The 22,027-nt window shown below is 37.5% G+C and overlaps 1 protein-coding gene and 1 pseudogene across 1 annotated transcript in view; one reads left to right on the forward strand and one right to left on the reverse strand.

Annotated features, from left to right (window-relative positions):
• Positions 1-1,309: 1,309 nt before the first annotated feature.
• LOC123239586 (radial spoke head 1 homolog) overlaps positions 1,310-22,027 on the reverse strand; it is a 44,007-nt gene continuing 23,289 nt past the window's right edge. Inside the window, exons 7-9 of the mRNA XM_044666850.1 lie at positions 9,579-9,741; positions 9,129-9,251; positions 1,310-1,347 (exon numbers count right to left, since the gene is read on the reverse strand). Of these exons, the coding sequence (XP_044522785.1) occupies positions 1,310-1,347; positions 9,129-9,251; positions 9,579-9,741 (324 nt within the window). The remainder of the gene's footprint in view (positions 1,348-9,128; positions 9,252-9,578; positions 9,742-22,027) is intronic.
• On the forward strand, positions 18,248-18,972 carry LOC123239587 (annotated as a pseudogene).

Raw genomic sequence — 22,027 nt, forward strand, 5'->3', positions numbered from 1 at the left:
GAGGAGAGATCTGTTGGTCTCGGCAAAGAAGTATAGAATTCTATCAAGGCATCAACCCTTGGAGCCCACTGAAGACTCAAGGAAGGGAGAAAAGGACTTCCAGTTAACGAGATCTGAGTTCCAGGGCTATGTTGGGAGCATTCACTACTGGCTCATGAAAACTGTTTAATTTTCATTTTGAGCATCCTTCCTTGGAAACTGGCAAACTCTCAACCTACAAATCAGAGCTTAAATGAGTGTTTTGTTGATCGTCTAGACTCCAGAAAGTGATGGAGAAAATGCTGCTAAGGAAGATTAAACTTGTGTGTCATGTGTGCATTTTTTCCCCAGAGAGTCAGAAACTAGCATACCTCTGCCCTTTTACCACATTTTTGTGGCTCTTTAGTTTCTAAAGCACTTTACAAGTATTTATCTCAATTTATCCTCACAATAATTCTGGGAGGTGTTACTAATAGCTCTATTTTACAGATGTAGGAACTGAGACAGATAGTGGTTAAGTAACTTGTCTAAGGTCACAAAGCTACTAAAGTCTAAGGCAGGATTAGAACTCAGGTCTTTCTGCATCTGATTCCACAATATTCTATCTGCTCTACTACACTTGAATATGTGCCTTACTATATTTTGTATTTTGAGCTTGAACCCATCTGCCCCAGGGACCTAGCACTTGAGTGCTCCCCGGAGTTGAGAGGAGAACTATTTCAATAACTGTTCTTATTACACTTGGCCTTTATAACAGCTAATTAATTCTGTCTAATGAGCCATGGGAAGCACATCTAAACTCATGAATGCCAACATTAGGAAAACTTGAGGTGCTAGATTCAAATTTGACCTCAGACACTTCCTAGCTAGGAGACCCTGGGCAAGTCACTTAATTCCAATCACCTAGTCCTTTCTGCTCTCCTGCCTTGGAACAGTAGCTTGGCATTGATTTTAAGACAGAAGGAAGGGGTTTTAAAAGAAAAAAAAACTGAGAAACTCAGTGTTATTCCTGGAAAAGGTAGAAGTCAGTAAAAGGGTATAAATCAGACCAACCTGTGAGTGCAAATGAAAGTGTATTGGGTGGCAGGGGCAGGATTTGAACTCATGTCTCCTGACTCTAAGTTTGCTACTATATATCCAACATACCAGGCTGCCTGGTAAAGACAACCCAGAACCTTTCAGCTTGAAGAATATGCAAAAAAAAGATTTCATAAACATGTTAAAGTATTTATTAGCATATTTAAATAAACTTAAATAATAAGATAAGTTTGCTATAATATATATCCAGCAGATGCTCTCTTTTTCTGTAGATCTGCTCATTTTTATCTGATCATTTTGCTCCTTCTTCTTCCTCCTCCTCATTTAATCCTGGAAACAAATGTGAAGCACATTTTAATTTGAAACAATTTAAATTCTTAAATTACTTAGCAAATCTCAAGTGACAATAAGCATGAAATGGTATGTACAGTATATTTTAAAGATAGAAAAGGAATTTATTATTAGTTATGTTCTCAGTACCATCTACTAAGGACAGCTTGAATTTTAATTCAATTCAAGAAATATTGCATTCCCAAACACTAGGTGCTGGCGACATAAAAACCAAAACAGAGTCCCTACTCGTTAAATTAAGGAACTTAAATTTTCCAAAAGAAAGAGTTCAAGGCAGAAAAATGCACAAGAATTATCCATTTTTGTTAAATATGCATCTTTGTGGTAACAGTATTTGCAAGGGTCCCTACCAGGGTGAGACAAGGCTAATTTTTCCCCTAAGTGGCAAGGATATTGTCCTTGAGAATTCCTCATTGGTCTAAGAGCCTAGGTTACAAGCTATGGACTTGGCTTTCAAATTATTTAAGAGTAATATAAGAAGGCCAGTACATGGTCTAGGGCAGTGAGGTGCCATGCCCTTCCCCATCATGTGCTGGGTATGCCCCCCTTACCCCACACAGGGGAGGGAGGAAGGGCTCTCCTTGGGCTGTTGGGCAGAGGAGCGAGGGATGTGAAACAAAGTCATCAGGCACAGTGGAGAGAGGGAGGGGGCAGTGTGTGCCCAGAGAGAACACTCAGCATCCCATCTTTGGCACCCATGCCATAGGTTCGCCATCACTGGTTTAGAGGCTTAGTCACTGATATGGCCCTTCCATAGGGTAGAATCAAGATGGCAAGAGAGGTAACATTTTTTTTGCCTTAGTTCCCTCCTTAACCTTCTCAACTATGACCTATGCTAGACCAAATTCGGATAGGAAAAGCTAAAAGAAAGTTACAGTTAAGTACTTTTTCCTGCACCTGGTAGCTTAGAAAGACAGAGAAAAAGTCTACGGACACTGGGGTGGGAGCTGTCCAGAAGCACAGCCCAGCTCCATCATCCATTACCCAGTACTGCATCGCATTTCCAGGACAGAGAGGATCAGTTGCAGTCTTGGTCACAAAGGATTAGGGACTCATGTAAGGAATAAATTCAAAGATCTAAGCCACGTGGCTCTGAGTCCAAGGTAGGGGGTTGGGATTGGGGTGTCTCAGTTCTAACTTTTAGCCCTGCACAAAAGCCTGAAGTGGAATAATCCAGGGCAGAAGATCAAAACCAAAGGGGAGTCAGCAGTTCAGTCACTGAATCTACAGACCCTCCCAGCAAGCTAACTGTGACTGAGTCTAGCAGCAGCACTTTATGGAAATTCAACCACACACAAGCCATACAGATCCAAACTAGGGCAGGCACTTAAAAATCACAGATCAGGGAGGTCAGAGAACAGACTTCTCCCCACATCATACCACTTTGGAAGCACCAAAAACTTACAGACTCCCAGATTGAGCCGTGAAAGCAGCAGAAGGATATAAAATCCATGACACCTGCACAGAAATACACTCAGCCCTGTGATAGGTAGCATCAGATAAGCTGTGTTCCCCAATATGCTCTATATCCAAAATTGTGTCCCCTATCTTTTTCTCTTACATTCTTGACTTCTCTAATTCTGTTGAGGGCACCATCATCTTCCCAGTTACCTGGGTTTGTAACCTTAGGGCAGTCTCAAATATTTGCTCTCGTTTATCATCCATATCCAAGTGGTTGCCAAGTTTTGTCAATTTGACCTTAAACCATTTTTCAAATCTGTATCCTTCACTCCACTCTCACTGGTATAGCCCTAGATCAAAATTTCATCATTTTGAAGATAAATTGGAAGTAATCTTAGAGGGATGGCACTAGTATTAAGAGAAAACAGAATAGGGTTTGGTTTGGGGGGGGGGTTGTTGTTGTTTTTTTAATATATTTTTTTAAACCCTTAACTTCTGCGTATTGGCTCCTAGGTGGAAGAGTGGTAAGGATGGGCAATGGAGGTCAAGTGACTTGCCCAGGGTCACACAGTGGGGAGTGTCTGAGGCCAGATTTGAACCTAGGACCTCCTGTCTCTAGGCCTGACTCTCAATCCACTGAGCCACTCAGCTGCCCCTAAGGGTTGTTTTGTTTTGTTTTGTTTTTGGTAGAAGCTGGTATTTTTGTCAAGACTTAAAGGAATCCTAGGCAGCCAGGAAGTAGAGGAAGGGACAAAATGCATCCTCAGCATGAGAGGCAAGTATATGGTCTTGTCTTTAAGATGTTCTCCTCTCTAGTCCATCTTTCACATGGCTACCCAAATAAGTTTCCTAAAATACATATCTGACCCAATCACTCCCTTGCCCAAAAACTTTTGATAGCTTCCTACTTCTACCTCTACAGACAGTGGGGTGGGATCCCAGTTCAGACAGCTCCATCATCCATTATCATAAACTGAGCCCCATCCCACTGAAGTCATTGTCTCAGGTTTTCTCCCCAGTCACCTGTAATTCACATGTCTCCCTGTCCCCTTGTTTATTCAGCTCTCCTGTAAAACCAATAAAAACCCCACTTTTGTCACTTTAGGGAGAAAGACTCCCACTGGGGAGCTGCCTCCTGGCCATCAATCTCCCTAATAAACCTTTATTAATTTATTTATTTTTTTTAAACCCTTGTACTTCGGTGTATTGTCTCATAGGTGGAAGATTGGTAAGGGTGGGCAATGGGGGTCAAGTGACTTGCCAAGGGTCACACAGCTGGGAAGTGGCTGAGGCTGGGTTTGAACCTAGGACCTCCTGTCTCTAGGCCTGACTCTCACTCCACTGAGCTACCCAGCTGCCCCCTATTAATTAATTTTTTAAAAGGCCATTGTTCCACAGCAGAGAGGATCAGCTGCAGTCTATTCCTTAGCTTAGCATTTAAGACATTCCATAATGCTGTTCCATCCTACATTACCAGTTTTGTTTCATGTCTTTCCTTCAAACATGCTCTATTCCCACCAAACCACACTGTGGCTAGCTATAACTCAGTCTTGTTCCTCCAGCTGTCCACATGCCTTTGTGCAGGCACTTTTCCTGATATGCTTCTGCTGGGAGTCTAATGGTATATTCTACTTTTAACTCCCTGAAGGGGGCAGTTTTCTCTGCTTTAGCTCTCAGTGGGGGAATTAGAGATGATGAGCTTCTCTGAAGGTATAATCTCCTCTGAGGGACCAGGCTGTTTTCTGGCTGCAGCTAGCATCCAACATGTGACAGATGAGTCTCTGAAGGACACAAGGGAAAGGAGGATGGCCAAGTGGGTGAAGCAAAAGGGATGACTATATGGCAAGAAGAATAAGGCAACTAATTAAATTAGTGAATACTATCCCTTGACTTGATTCCTATTACAATTACAATTCTCTGGACATTGTACTAAATTTTATAATTATTATTTCTTAAATAGAAAAAAAAGCGGGCCAGAGAAAGAAGAGGATCAGCCATGTGTCTGACTAGCTCTTTCAGTTATGCTCAACAAACAGGTTGACCCAACCCAGAGCCAGACTGTACCTTCCAGAGTCTCTGGTTCCAAGGGAAAAGCCCCCATATTTCCTGTCTCCTCCATCAATTTATGCTCTTTGTGCTGTCCTTTTCCTGAGTCTGATTAGAGGACTAAGACCTCAATCAGAGTAAGAAGTGAGTCTTCTGGAAGCCAAGAGCAACATGTGGCAATCCAGAATGATCCCACAAAGCATGTGCACTCTCCCCCAACATGGCCAAGGTGTTTCCCAGATCTCAATATCTAAGAGTTCTTATTTCAGGATGAACAAAGAACAGCTCTTCACCATTCAAGGTCTTTTGTAGACCTAGGACCTCTGCCTGGTGGGAGTCACCAATGGTTTCAGTCTAAATCATTTGAGTTTTAAAATAAGATCAAATTTGATCTTGGAGGTGACAAGAAACCATAAGTTTACTGAATATGGGGCACCTACATGGCTCAATGGATAGAGAGCCAAGCCTGGAGATGGGAGATGCTGGGTTCAAATTTGTCTCAGACACTTCCTAGCTCTATGACCCTGGGCAAGTCACTTAACCTCCATTGCCTAGCTCTTATCACTCTCCTGCCTTGGAACCGATTCTAAGACAGAAGGTAAGAGTTTAACAACAATAAAAAAGCTCTGAAGAAGGTGGGCTGCAAGCCCTAGCCATGCTGGTAGACTCCAGTAGCATGTGCCAGCCTAGCCCTGGTAGGACATGATAGCTAGCACTTGGCCACACAGCAGTGCCTCATGTCACTCATAAGCACCACCTAGTGGTAAGGTGTTCAAGTGTTCTATCTCTCAGTATAACAGGATTCTTGAGAGCAAAGATTATTTCTCATTTTGTCTTTTTATTTCTAGTGCCTAGCATGTAGCAGGGTTTAATTAGTGCTTATTAAGTGATAGAATTATTTGAATGTTTGATGTCACTGTTCCCTATTATGAATGTAGATAATTGAAACTTTCAGATCAATTAGTTAACTGTAACAGTGGATTTTGTTAATTACAAGTGATAAGTACATATTTTCTTTAAAAGATCAATTGGGGCAGCTGGGTAGCTCAGTGGATTGAGAGTCAGGCCTAAAGACGGGAGGTCCTAGATTTAAATCAGGCCTCACACACTTCCCAGCTGTGTGACCCTGGGCAAGTCACTTGACCCCCATTGTCCACCCTTACCACTCTTCCACCTATGAGCCAATACACAGAAGTTAAGGGTTTAAAAAAAATAAAAGATCAATTATTTTCCATTATGTTGATAGAAAAAAATCTCTCAACTTTGTGAATGATACATATTCAGAATAACTATTCATTTGTCTTTTCTACTAATAAAAGTCAAGACAAAAAGTTGGCAATTTACTTAAGCTTCTCACTGATTTTTTTCCTCCAATTTTGACTGAGAAAACTAAATTTCTTTTCATAAGGGTCAATTGTGATCTGCAAAAAAAATGCAGTGTAACATTTTTCAAAAATAATTTTGATATCTGTACTTGATTTATTCAGTATTTATTCATTTCATGGTGATTTAATAAGTACTGGTGATTTTATTAGTGAGTTAAGCAGAATAGAATTAAGTTGGAGCTAGTTATGTTACTTAATACTATAGGAATAAAAGTTATATGGGTTAAAATTAACTAACTCACCATGTATTGGTGACATTTTACATGTATCAATGATTATGTTAATTGTATTCAATCTATTAGATTCATACTATATTAGACTTGTATAAGGATTTATATCTAAGATTGTGCTTCCTAAGGTTAAAATGCCTGAAATAAGGTTGATTTGCTTTAACAATATCTCTCATGCCTATGGATTACTATCACCACTCTTAAGTGACTTTCTTTAAAAAGACAACTTTCCAAGGACCCCCACCATCACAATGCCCTTGAACCCTGGAATGTTGCTGACCAACTGTTGAGATGGCCAGATGGCCTGAAAAAAGGTTTCATGACCCATGGAAAGCTTTATGATAGATTATTAGTAATTGATTATCTGTGAAAAGACCTGCTAACAAAATAGTCATGATTGATGGACATTGCCTCAGCCAATCATAGACTTCCCCTACTCCTGAAGATAACCAATCATGAACCTTCCAAATGCTATAACCATTCCCCACATGCCACCCCAGAACCCTAAGGGAAGAGGATTCCTTGACCATGAAGAAGGTCTTCTATCTTAATTGATTTGAGGGGGTGGAGCCATGATGGCAACTTAGGAGTACTTAAAACCCAAACCTCTCCAGAAATCCTTCCAAAACATTATTTATATCGAGCTTCAAAGAAAAAAGAAATCCAAATCCAACAACAATATGAAGTCACAAGACTATCCTTCTAAAAATAACTTAGAAGATAGGCACAGTGTGTCTATTTTCACAGGAAAAGAGAGAGACAGGCTGGCTGAATGCCCTCCCCCATCCAATGCTAAGACCTGCAATAAGACCTGGCTGACTGTGTGAGCCCCGGGTAAAGATTGTAGTCACAAGGGTTCCCCTCTGACCCACCACACATGGTCCAGGGCTCTGATAATTACTGGCAGGGAGGAAATGGAGGGAGCCACCTGGCTGGACACTCTTGGCTCACTGGCTATAGTGAAAAATTTGCCCCATGGCAGGCCAGCTCAGCAGGTTAGCTCAACTGGCTGAATCTAGTATACCAAGCAAAGGATTGAGAAAAGAGAAGATTTAGCCTCAGTGCATAAAAGCTCAAACACTCTGGTTCAGTAAATCAACAGAAGGGCAAGTTAATATAGTTCAAAGGGCAGGAGGGCAAGGGAAGTAAATAAAATGAGTAAACAAGAGAAAAAAGAAAGCTATAATTGAAAGCTTCTGTGGGGGCAAGGACCAAAGAACAGAACTAATGGACAAGGACATGATCCAGCAAACATCAAGCAAAACCTCAAAAAAAAAAAAAAAAAAAAAAGGAATTGAATGCAGTCTATGGAGGAGCTCAAAAAGGAATTTAAAAATCAAATAAGACAGGTTGAAGAAAAATGGAAAAAAAAAAAAAAAATTCAGTAGCCTATAAAGCAAAATGGGTCATCTGGAAACAAGCACAGGCATTGAAAGTCAGAATTGATCTGCTGGAAAATGATACAAAAAAAATGGAACAAGAGGGAAATGACTTGAAAGGAAGAGTGGATGAAAAGGAGAATCAAAAGGTCGTGGAAGAAATTCAGTCTTTAAAAATTATAACTGGACAATTAGAAGCTAATGATTTCATGAGACACCAAGACATATTAAAACAAAATCAAAAGAATGAAAAACAATGAAGATAATATAAGACACCCTTTTTCAAGAAAATAAATGACCTGGAAAATAGATCCAGGAGAGACAATTTAAGAATTATTAGACTACCCAAAAATCTTGACCCAAAAAAAAAAAAAAAAAAAAAAAAAAAGTTCCCAGACATCATACTATAGGAAATTCTCCAAGAAAACTGCCCTGAAATTCTTGAACATGAGGGTAAAATAAAGATTGAAAGAATTCACAGATCATCTCTGGCATTAAATCCCCAACTGACAACTCCCAGGAATCTCATAGCTAAACTCAAGAACTCCCAGGCCAAGAAGAAGATACTTAAAGCTGCTAGAAAGAAACAATTCAGATATCATGAAGCCCCAATTAAGATTACTCAGGATTTGGCAGCATCCAAACTGAAGGAATCAGAAGGCATGATATATGATATTCCAGAAGTCTAGGGAATGGGATCTACAACCAAAAATCAACTACCCAGCAAAACTGACTATATTCTTTCAGTGGAAAGTATGGTCCTTTAATAAAATAGAAGATTTCCAAACATTTCTGGGGAAAAAAAAACAGATCTAAACAGAAAATTTGATGCCCAAATACAGAATTCAAGAGAAATATAAAAAGAGAAAGAAGAGAAAAAAATTTAAGAACTACAATAAGGTCAAATGGCATGTATTCCTATATGGAAAGATGATATCTGTAACTTTTAAAAATGTTATCATTATCATAGTAGCTAGAAGAAGTATACATAGAGGACTCAGTGGTAAGCTATCTAGGATGATATGTCAAAAAATATATCTTAATTGATATGAAAACACCAGACTCCCTAATAAACTGATCATGCGTCATCTCATTTGCCTTTTTTTGCAGATTGGATTTTTTTGTTCTGTCAGTATTATATGCTTAAAAGAATTTCTTTTCATTTCAATATCATAATATTAAGCTCTCTATAGTGATAATAGCCAGCATTTAGCTAGCATTTATGACAAGCAATAATTAATTTTACTCTTTATTTCCAGTGTCTATAGGAACTACCTCCTCACCCTGATCCATATTATAATTTCTTAATTCAACTCTACCTTCTTCTCTGCTTTCATCCCTTACTTCTTCAGAATCTTCTCCCTGTTTAATTAGTGTTTCAAGCTCATCTACTTCTGAATAATCAGTAAGAGGCTGAGCATCCTCAGTCGTTTCCCCACCACCTGAAATAGAATGACAGAAATTAAAATAGTTAGAAAATCAGATCATGTAATTAAGAGCCAGGCCTAGAGACAAGAGGTCCTGAGCTCAAATACAGCCTCAGACACTTCCTACCTGTGTGACCCTGGGCAAGTCACTTCACCCCCATTGCTTAGCCCCTACTGCTCTTCTGCCTTACACACTATTCTAAGATAGAAGGTAGGGATTTTTTTTAAATCTTTTCTAATCAGATTATGCTACTCTTTATAGCAAGTTATGAAATTTTCATGGATTCCTGAGAAGTTTGAAAACTGTTTCACTATCTTTAATAATCTAAGCATATGAAATACCTTCTGAATAAGCATGTGGTTCTTCCGTTGTTTGTAAGACTTCATGCTCTGGGGCTTCTTCAACAGGAGTTGGTTTCCAGAGTTCTAATGCAGTAATTTTTTGAGCCTTCCATTTTGGAATTGCATTTGTAGTTTCCTCTTCCTCTTCCTCTTCTGCTCTTTCCTATTATATGAATATATAATTTCATCTATAAAAGTACAAAGTTTAGGAAAAAATAATAGCTCTTCTCCCCAACCCTCAACAAAGTAATGGCAACAAGTCCTTATTAAAAAGTCTTTTGTTTTTAAACCTTAGTTTCTATGTATTGGCTTATAGGTGGAAGAGTGGGAAGGATAGGAAATGGGGGTCAAGTGACTTGCCCAGGGTCACACAGCTGGGAAGTGTCTGAGGCCGGATTTGAACCTAGGACCTCCTGTCTCTAGGCATGACTCTCAATCCACTGAGCTACCCAGCTGCCCCTAAAAAGTCTTTTGGCAATTATAAAGTCTTAGGGAAAAAAACAAAAAAACCTTTTATGTAGTTTCTCTCATATAATTGTATAACATTACTTAGGCCACAGAGTTTAGATAAGGAAAAGGGAGAGGGAAGGAAGATTTTAGAGAAACAAAAAAATTTTTTTACTTGTTATAAATGCTTATATTTTTAATTATAGAAAATTGTACTTAACCCTGGCACAAAATATTTATTCTATAAAAGTAAAGTTGTCTATGCCACAGTAAAAGGTCATTATTTTTCATATCTTTGCTTTAATATTAAGGTTTTACCTCACACTCATCAGAGAGGCAAAAACTAAAAAGGAAAATAGAAATTGTTGGAGGGGATGTACCATTGGTGGAGTTGTGAAATAATATAAAATCCATTCATCCTGAAAGTAATTTGGGGGGCGCAGCTGGGTAGCTCAGTGGATTGAGAGCCAAACGTAGAAATGGGAGGTCCTAGGTTCAAATCTGGCCTCAGACACTTCCTAGCTGTGTGACCCTGGGCAAGTCACTTAACCCCCATGGCCTAGCCCTTATCATTCTTCTGCCTTGGAATCAATACACAGTATTGATTCCAAGACGGAAGGTAAGGGTTAAAAAAAAAAAAAGTAATTTGGAACAATATTCAAAAAATCATAAAGTGTCATACTCTTTGACTTAGCTATCATAGCCAGGTTTATATCCTCCAAAAGATCAAAGATAGAGAAAAGGACTCACATGCACAAAGTATTCATAAACATATCACTTTTTTTTTAATTTTAAAAAAACTGATAGAATTGCATGCTAGGAACTAAGATGGTGGAGTAAACACAGAGATAATAAATCACTTCAAAACCAAGGAACACTAGAGGAGCATGTCTCACTGGAGTAAGAAGACAGAGTAGCCCAGGTAGCTGGACTATGGCATTTGTGAGAACAGGCAGAATTTGGAACAGCCCAACACAACTGGACTCCACCAGAAGCAATAAGGCTGCAGAACAGATAGGAATTCAGTCCAAGCCACCCTACCTGGGTATAGAAGGAAGGAAGCAGAAAACCCACACTCTCATGTGGAAGTGGAGGCCTGAGACTGTAAAGGAGCAGAGAAGGGGGCCAGTTGAACTGGAGGAAATATCATACTCCAACATGGCAGCCAAGCCCAGACCTGCCCAGTGCAAGCCACTTGACAGAAGCAGAAAAGTATCCGAGCAGGGACCAGCACAGCCCACAAAAACAACAGGGGAATGGCAAACATGGGGTGCTGAACCTAGCTGGACAAAAAAGCTGGGAACCTTCCCAGAACGAGCTAGCAGGGCCACCTCCTCAACAGACACACCATGAAAGGCAGCCAGACCTACCCTTCTACCAAAGAAGACTCTGCAAGCTTGGGGCAGTGCACCCTTCTACCCCAGGAAGAGAGAATTGCCTCTATAGTTATGGTAATGGGAGAATAAAACTAGAAAAATGAGCAAAAGATTAAAAAAAATAAAACCCTGACCTTAGAAAGTTATTTAGTCAGAAGAGGACAACAGTGCCAAAAAGAAAACACATGAAGGCTCAAAGGAAAGGGTAAAAGAATGCCAGGCCCCAAAAGAACCCCTTCAAGAACTTTTAAAAATTAAAAAAAAAAAAAAGAGAGAGAATTGTTAGAAAAACTCAACAGTGGGGGGAACATCTCATTGAAAAAATCAACTCCCTAAAAATAAAAAGCTGAAAAACAAGGGAGTATGGATTAATTGGGGGAAACTGTTAAATTATGGTAGATGAATGTAGAGGAATATTACAATAAGAAATGACAAAAAGAATGGAATTTGAGGAAACAGAGAAGAGCTGAATGAACCAATTTGGAGTAAAATGAGTAGAACTAGGAGAACCTACCTTCTAATAAAAAAAGTGAACATGATATGTAAAATGAGAGATGACATTTTTAGATATGACTAGTGAAAGGATTTGTTTTGCTTCAAGGAAGTTATTTGCCAAAAGAGAAGGTTGCTCTTGCCTATTCTTTGACCATTTTTTACTTCTAGGATAATAATAGCTAATGTTTTTATAGTGCATTAAAGTTTGAAAAGCACTTTATAATATCAATTTTTTCCTCATAAAAATCCTAGAAAATAGATATATACATTTTACAGATAAGGAAACTGGCAGATACTGATGGTCACTTGCCCAGGGTTGCAAAGCTCTTTGTGCCTAACTTGGGTCTTCCCAATTCCAAAATGGATCTTCTTATAAATTTGAATGAATCCAGTTTATGTTTCTTGGAAATTAGACTTTTATCAAAGAAACTTGCTGCAAAGATCGTTTCCCAGTTAACTGTTTCCTTTATAATTTTATTGATTTTATCTGGGAGAAACTTATTAATTTTATGTAATTAATATTGTCTATTTTATCTTCTGTGGTTTTTCTCTATGCCTTTTTTGGCTCATAAAATCTTCAAGTCATAGAGTAGAAATAAAATTTTTTCACCAAATTTTTTTGTAATGTCTAGATCAGGTATATATTTGTAGGTTAACTAGGTATGCAGAAGTAGCTGTTGGTCTAGACTTAATTTCTGTAAGACTTCTTTATGGTTTTTCCAGTAGTTTTTGTCAAATAAGTGTTGTTGTTCAGTCATTTCAGTTGTGTCTGACTCTTTATGACCCCATTTGGGGTTTTCTTGGCCATGTAGCTGCCGTTTTTCTCTTCCCCATGTTTATCTCTTCAATTTCTCTTATATCTTATTGAGATAACCAATATTTCTAGTCATGTATTATCAAAAAGTAGCAGGGTGATAGGATTAATCTACCAGCATTTCCCCACAACAGAAAATAAGCCTAGACTACTCCTTTTTTCATGTTTTAATAGGAATTTACTTAAATTTACTTTAGTTTTACTCTAAAAGTAGCCCTAGGGTAATCGCAGCTTTCCAGATTATGCTTTCTAATCATTTGTAAAGGCATAAAAAGACTTTAGCCTTCTCAGACTTCATGAGTGTCTGTGTCTGAGAATCACTACTCCCTGACTGACCTGCTGACCAGACACTTATCTAAAAAGAAGCATGAGAGGTCAAGTTTATCAAAGAACTTCAATATTTTTGTTGCCACAAGAGCAAAGTAAATCTCCTTTTCAACTACTATTCAGTGACTTATGTGTGGGGCAACTAGATGGCACAGTGAATAGAGTGCTGGGCCCAACATCAAAAAGACTCATCTTCCTGAATTTTTATCTGGCCTCAGATACTTACTAGCTGTGTGACCTTGGGCAAGTCATTTAATCCCATTTGTCCCAGTTACCTCATCTGTAAAATGAGCTAGAGAAGGAAATAGCAAAGCACTCCAGTATCTTTGCCAGGAAAACCTCAAATGATGTCATGATAGACCCATCTGAAAATGAATGAACAATGATGATGACTTACAAGTGCCTTATTTTGTTTTAAGAAAAAATCTTAAAAAGCCAATAATAGACATATTTGATTTATTCCTCATCTTATTGGAAAGATTTCTGGTTTATCACACTAACATGAAATATTACTTCTTGCTCTTGGATAGATGCTACTTATACTTTTAAAATGTCCTCATTCCTGTTTTCTAGGGTTGGTTTCTTTTTTAATCGAAACAGGTGTTTTATTTTTGTAAAAAGATTTTTCTATATTTACAAATCATATACTTTTTTTTGCTTTTGTTATTAAACTAATCTGTTAATTATAGCATTCCTAATATCACAATAATCCTGTATTACTGATATAATAAATCCAAATGGTCATACTATATGATATTTTTGATAAGTTGCAGCAACTTCTAAGATTTGATGCAAAATTTTTACATAAATGTTCATTAAGGATATTGGTCTTTATAAAAGTTTTCTTTCTCTACTTTTTTTCCTCTTGTGATTATTAAAATCATATTTGTATCATAAAAGGAATTAATTTTTCTTTTGAATGTTTGATAGATTTTACTTATTTAATCCATCTGGCCCCAGATTTTTTTTCCTTCTTTTGGAACTCATTTAATTTCTTTTTTTCTGAGAAAAGGCTGTTTAATTCTATCAACCTGTATATTTTATATCTTTTTAAAAAATATTCATCCATTTTATTCATTACTTTAGTTTTGGTATGTAGTTGAACAAAATAATATCCAATAATTTTCTTTATTCCTTATTTGCTGTGAATTTTTTCTTGTCATTTATGATGCTGGAAATTTGGATTTCCCCTCTTTTTAAAAATTAAAATTAGCTAATTGTTTGACAATTTCATTTTTTATTTAAAAACTAGTTTTATTTATTAAATGAATTTTTGCTTTCAATTTTATTAATTTTTTCATTTTTATTTTAGTGTTTTCACTTTTTAAAATGTTTTCTAGGGTTTTTTTCCCCCAAGTTGTATATCTAACTTATTGATCTTTCTTTTGTTGATGAGTATTTAAAGAGACAAAATTTCTCCCCAAAATTGCTTTGGCTTCATCCCTAAAATTTGGGGATGTTTTCCTACACTAGCATATGTTTTGAGTGTATCTTTAACACTATCACCCTTTTAGTTCAGGTTTGATGTTGGAATGAAATGAGACACTGGCAGGTTACTGAAGAGGAATGAGGAAGTTTGCTTTATCCTACAGGAAAAAGTAACACTTAGCTTTTCTAGCTTTTCTGTATAAAGACCTGATGAAGACCCCCTAGGTTCCATCTAGAAACGTGTCTAGTTGGTTAGTCCAATAGGTAGGTACAGAGATAGGGAGAGAAATGTAGAGCTATATCAGAGTATGATGACTTACAGTCTCAAGCACCTCCCCCAAATCAGAGAAGCCTCTACTACAAGTGACTGAGACTTTTTATGCCCTTAAACATACATCAGGGAAACTGGGACCAATCAGGATGCATGGAAGGAAAGAAGTTGTACCAGGGGCAAAAAACATAGGAAAATGCTATTTTTATCATAATTTTTAATGAAATTATGTCTTCCTTCTATGATTTATTTGCTGACCCACCAGTTCTTTAGAACCAAATTATTTTTTATTAATTTTAATACTTTCTTCAGCATATTTTTGAATATATTTTTCATCGTAATTGTGGTCAGTTAAGAGATGTGTTTGATTATTTTTCTACCTTTGCAAAGCTTTTTGTATATATTGTAAAATTTTGGAAAGCTATCATGCACAACTGAGAAATGATACACTCCTTGGTCTTCCCATTCAATGACCATCAAATATCTGTCATATCTAACTTTATTAAAATTTTCTTCAGTCATTAATTTTCTTGCTTATTTTTCAGTAAAACTGTCTAGATCTGAAATGGATACATTGAAGTCCCCCTCTATTATAGTTTTACTGTCAATTTCCCCCAAAGAAGGTTGAGTGCTCTATATTGCAATCAATCCTCATTTTGCTGACCCTCTTCTCTTCCTCTCACCTGGACCCTAATCACAGGTTCTTTTCCATTATTTCTTGCCTTATAAGCCTTTCCTAATGATCTTTCCTCCAAAGTTAGCTTGTGATATTAATGACTAATCTTTCCCTAAATATACCCTCCTTTTTATTACTCCCTATTTCCTGTTTCCTCTCTGACTGGTACTTCTCACTCTCCTTAGCTAGATCATTCTTAAAGTCACACTCACCAACTATCAATGTCCTTCAAAGCTCTGTCCTGGGTTCACCTCTCCTCTGCTTTCTCTTCTCCCTATGTACTATTTCAGTTAGTAATATCGCCTCTTATGGATTTGATTATCTATGCAGATGATTCTTAAATTCTTTATCCATTCATAACCTTTCTCCTTATATCCAGGCTTACCTCCGGAATTTTTTATTTTAATAAATATCACCAACTGTCTATTAGACTTCTCAAAATGGATTTCCCATTAGAAAACTCAACTAGTTAAAAGAAAATTATTTTCCTTACCACCACCCCACCCCAATCTCTTCTCTCTGTTACTACTGAAGATATTACCATACTACCACAGGAGAACTTGGTTATCATCTTCAAATTCTCCCTCACATGCTTCATATCCAACCAGTTGTTATGTCCCATCTATCCTAACTGCACATCTCTCATGTATGTCCCCTTCTTTCCAACTCATAAAACTACAGCCCAGTTTATGCCCTCCATCTCTTAACAGGGATTATTGCAATACTCCACTTGTTGGTCTTCCTGCTTTATTTCTCTCCAGTCCTATCCATTCAGATGCAAAAGTGATTTCCTAAAATGCAAGTCTAACCTTGTTACTACCCTACTCAATAAATTCTAGGAACTCCCTTATACCTCCTTTTAGAATCAAATATACAATCCTCTCATTGTTTTTTTAATTAAAAGAATTTATTTCCAAGTTTTTCAAATCCTTCCTGTCCTTCCCACACGAAAGAAGGTATCACTGGGCAAACAGACATGTATAAACATATATGATGATCATTTTTGTTTTTCCATTTTACAGTTCATTCTCTGAAGGTAAACACAAATTATTCCTCAGCTATTAAATCTGTTCTCTTGGTTCTACTCATTTCATTCATGTAGTTCTTTCCAAGTTTTTAAAAAAAACTCATCATTTTTACAGCCCAGTAATATTCCATCACAATCATATGCCACAATTTGTTTAGCCTTTCCCCAACTGATGAACATCCCCTCGATTTACAGTTCTTTGGCACCACAAAAGAGAAACTAATAGTCTTTTTTTTAGTCTTCACAAGGGACAACTAGGTGGCTCAGTGGATAGAGAGCCAGGCCTGGAGATGGAAGATCTTGAGCTCAAATCTGACCTCAGATATTTCCTAGCAGTGTGACTCTGGGCAAGTCACTTCACCCCAATTGCTTAACCCTTGCTGCTCTTCTGCCTTGGAACCAATACTTAATATTGATATTAAGATAGAAGGTAAGGGTTTTAAAAAGCCTTTACAACCTAGAGCCTTCCTAGCTTTTCAGTCTTACATTTTGATTCTGTTCCACATAATTTTTGATACACCAAACCTGGCCTACTTGCTGATCCTTTCACATGATACTCAATATCCAAATTCTGTTCTTTTTTCACTGGTTATACCCCATAGGTCTTGGTAGCATAGAAAAATAATAAGTTTTTTCTCTGCTCAGAAAATAGTTTGTTTTTGTAAGCCAATTATTGATTTTGCTAGAAGAGAAAAGTACTTCAACAAGAATTTGGGAAAGAGGAATAGAGGGCAAAGCCTTTTTTAGTTTTGTCCTTATTAAACTTCATTTATGTGTAACTCAAAAAGGACTCTGGGAATTTTGCTGCCTCCCAGCTTCTTAATACTGTTTGTGGAGAGCCCCCCAATTGATTTTAGGCACACAATTCCAATCATGGATTACTAATCCTAGGGGGTAGCTGGGTGACTCAATAAATTGAGAACTAGGCCTAGAGATGGGAGGTTCTGGGTTCAAATATGATCTCAGACATTTCCTAGCTAACCCCCATTGCCTAGCCCTTACTGCTCTTCTGCCTTGGAACCAATAGTAGTATTGATTCTAAAACAGAAGGTAAGGATTTTTTTTTCAAAATAGGAGTTACTAACCCTAAATATTTGTCTAAAAGGACTTTGAATTTATCCCTAGATGCCAGCAGTCAAAAGAAGAGATAATCTTAGCCTCAGGGTCTTCGGGATAGTTGCAGAGCTGCACTTAGCTAGATCAGGTGACCTTGGATATGGACTATAGGGAATAATCTGCTTTTTGTAAAGGAAAACTTTACAGTTACTCTACATTAGTAAGATGGTACAGAAAACCTAGCAGATGGCCCTGAAGAGCTGGAGCCTAAAAGTCAGTGTTATCCTCTAAAGGGCCAGACCCATCTCTCTCTCTTCGGATCTGCTGCCCTGCAGTCCAGTGGCTGCCTGTTCATCCAGCCGGCTGCCTGTCCCGGGCGTCTTCATGCGCCTGGCCAATGGCCTCAGAGCGCTCGGCCCGAGCCACCAGGGGAGCCGGTCCGACAGGCCGATGCTGGTGACTTCACCAACGGAGCTCTAGGAAGAACGAAGTAACAAATAGAGTACATGCCAGTTGAAACAAGTTCAAGGATTTGATATGAAGCACAGAAGCAGAGAGTGGATAGCAAGCCATAGCTGGAGTACTTTGCTGGGAAAGCAGTGTCCATGCTCTTATCTGTACATAAGAGCTGTACCTCCAAAAAAACAAAAAAACCCCTAGATCTGTAGGGTAATTATGTAAAGTAAACTGAGCTGAGGTACAGGGTAGCAGCGTTGAATAGTCCTGGTAAAGGTGCCCATACAATTGCCAAAATGAATCAAAGAACAAGCAGTGACCCCTCTAGGAAGGATGAGTGGGGCAGCATTTCCTCCTCCCACAGCAACACCGCAGAAATAAATCGCATTCAATCTGAGATGGAATACACTGAGGGTTGAGGGTTCCAGAAAAATTAAAAGTTGCTCCGCCACCTTCCGAGTTGGAGCCGTTGTTCCAAGAAGGAGTCCCGCACGCTAGTGTCACGATGCAGGTTCCAGAGAGGATTGTCATAGCAGGTAATAATGAAGACATTCCATTTTCGAGACCAGCAGACTTTGACCTTATCCAGTCAACACCTTCAAACCCTTGGCGTTAAAAACACCTCCTTGGGTTCTGACACTAAGTGAGGGACCACTTGATTTTCTGGAACTTAGAAAGAACTGTCCCTCCAACCCCTCAAAAAATGAAGAACAAGTCCGTTTAGCTGGACGACTGAAAAGGGAGAGGTCCATGAGTGAAAATGCTGTACGACAGAACAGACAGCTGGTCAGAAAACGATTCCATATATGGCCTTTCAGCTCTGGACACAGCAATTGTAGGAACACCAGATGATGTGACTGTCGTAGATGCTGCTTCTCTAAGACGGCAGATCATCAAACTCAATCGACGCCTCCAGCTTCTGGAAGAAGAAAACATAGAACGTGCAAAAAGAGAAATGGTCATGTATTCGATTACCGTAGCTTTCTGGCTGCTTAATAGCTGGCTTTGGTTTCGTCGCTAGAGGTGACCTCAGCTCTCTAGCATGCTTGTCAAAACAAGAGGAAATATAAAGAATTTGCCAAAAAAAAAAAAAAAAAGTCAGTGGTAAAGAAGAAATCCTCATTGGAGAAGACACATCTAGTAGAAGTGGCACCATCATCAGACAGCAGAGATACTCCAAGTATTAGAAAGCAACATTATGACATCAGCTTAGGTCATCAGGAACCCAACAGTATTAAAAGTAGTTGCTTCTTTCGCCACGACTCCCCTTCCCATACGCCACCTATTTGTTCCTTCCATTTGTCCTCTTGGCATGTGAGTCTTCAAGCATATTCCTTAGCTACACAAGTTCCTTCTACACCCCTTCTCTCTACTCACACAGCCTCTTCCGTAAGTTCCAACATAACTGTGTTAGAACTTCCAAAGAAAAGGTATTAACACATTTTCATCAAGAACCCATTCGAAATATCAACAGATTGACAGACATACTAAAGGTGAATATTAAAGCATTTGAAGTCAGCATTTGAAGATCTAACTCAGTGGACAAGTTCTTAGTCACAAAGGAAAGTAAATCAAAATCTCCAAAAGAAAATAAAGATATAACAAATTCTGCAAGACTACTAAAATGACAAAAATATTTGAGGAATCTATAGAATGGCTCAAAAGAGTAGATTTTTTAAAAGAAGATAAAGAAATGAGGACATAAATTAGAGCACTTAAGGAATGTCAGCCAATTATAGCCAGAAAGAACAAAAGACTAATTCTTATCAGTCAATTTTGTAAAATGGAAAAAAGTTTAAACATTTGAAAGTAAAAAATTCAGAACTATGAGAAAAATTAAGGAATAAAATCATGAAAAATAAGATGAGAAGAATATATTCTAAGCCTATGGCTCAAAAATACTGAATTTGAAGATAAAATGCAAAAGAGATCACCTAAGAATCATGGTTAAGTCTCAAAAATAAATAGCAGGAAAAGAAAATCTGAATATACTGTCTCATGATATCATTCCCCAAATTACTCAGAAATATCAGAAGTAGGTGGCAAAGTTCAGGTTGAAATTCCACAGAGCATCAACAGATAGAAATCCCAAGTTTAACTGACCAAGGAACAATACAGTCAAATTTTATATTTGCAGTATAAAAGAATTCCTCATGTAGGCCACGAGGAAAATGAGCCTTCAAATTCTAAGACAATACAGAATAGTAAAGTACAACTCTGTGGTTACAAGGAAACTAAGAAGAAATTGGAATATAAAAGAAATAGGTAGTACCTCCAAAATTACATATCTTAAAAAGTGGAGCCTCCATTTTAAAAACAAATAACAAAACCCTTCAAATATTTCATAAAAAGAATTTGAATTATCCCTTCAAAAAAACTCTAAGGAAAGCATATAATAGAAAGTTAAACACTTTGAGATAGTAATGAAAGATGAAGAAAATAAAGTTTATTTTTATGTGATTAGGGCTAAAAAGGACATGAATCTGTATGTGTGTTGAGGAAGAATATTTCTGGTATTTTTTTTCATCTAACACTAAGAAGGCAAAGAGATCATTAATGATGATTTAAGGAATAAAACATTTTAATGAGAAAAATTTGAAGGAGAGTAGGTAAGGAAATGAATTAATTTCTCAGAGGGAAAATTCCTTCATAAATCAATGTTATATAGACAGCAAGGTAATACAGAAGAGAACATCTCTAGGACAATGAGGGAAGGTGAAATAGGGATGAGGTAATGATTCATCAGTATGTGAAAGGAGGAATCAATAAGGGGCTTTTAGGGTTTTTTACATGCTTTTGGGGTGGCAGGCTAGAACACTGAGTGGATAGAATTCAGAAGGAAGACTGAGAGTTAAGCATAATCAGCTGAGGAGGAAAATCAGGTGGCAATAGAATGTTACTTGGAGGCAGGGACTAATTCATTTTTGTGTTTTGTCTTCCTAAAGTAAGCACTTACCATGATGCTTTGGCACATAGGAGGCACTGAATATATATTGGTTGAGTAAACAAGTATTATTCTCCTCAACTAGACTATCAACCTTTTGAGGACAGAAACAGTATCTTAGCTTTACTTTATATTTCCCCTACTACCCAACACATCATGGTATATTCTACCTGATCTCCCTGAAAATTTTACTAATAGAGGTAACTCCTGATGCTCTGTGTCTTTCCAGTGATTATAGATCATAAATTGGCTATAATTTACTTTCTTAGAGAAGACAGTCTTAGCCTGAGGTTTGTAAACTTGTTTTTGTTTTTAATATTTTGCTCATTTTTCAATATACTTTATTTCCTTTTAAACTTTTTTATATTAGACACTTAAAAACATTTTTTCTGAGAAGAGATCCATAAGCTTTACCAGACAACCATGGGCATTTATGATACCAAAAAAATGGGAGGAAGCCCTCTCATAGAGAGTAATGAGAAGTTCAATGACTTGTCTGCAGTCACACAGGAAGAGGCAGAGCCAGGAATGGGACCCAGGAGTATCTTTGCTGTACTTACCACTCTCCCTCGCTGTATCATATAGTTGTTTAGTAGATGTTTGTTGATGGAATAACTAAATTTAGTGGTTATCAGTTAAATGAGAAAATCAAAAGACTTTAAAAATTATCAATATCAATCCCGAGTTATTGATTTCCTGATCGCTGATAGATATGAATTTGTTAGATATTAAATATGACATGTATATAACACAGAAGACAAATTTAACTATGAAAAATGTAATAGTAGCTCAAAAATTTTAAGTATTGACCACATAGGTCTGCTACCATTACAAAAAACAAAATATATGCCATCGCCCAAACCCTTGAAATGATTAATAGCAATTTATAGAATGCTATAACAAATAACATTGTAAATTTCATTTGAACCCTCAGAGACAAAACACTCAAACTTTACATGATGTTAATTTTTTAATTTTTACATATAAGCTGAATTGAGCTTTAACAATAAGCAGCAGGCACGATACAATCTACTTTGTTAACATTATCAATATTTTAATTTTCTATTTCTGAAAACAAAAAAAATGTAGGCTATTATTTCCTAAAACTGGCCAAGGTTTTTCTTTTCTTTCT

This window comes from Gracilinanus agilis, chromosome 3 (assembly GCF_016433145.1).
Source record: "Gracilinanus agilis isolate LMUSP501 chromosome 3, AgileGrace, whole genome shotgun sequence".
NCBI lineage: Eukaryota > Metazoa > Chordata > Mammalia > Didelphimorphia > Didelphidae > Gracilinanus > Gracilinanus agilis.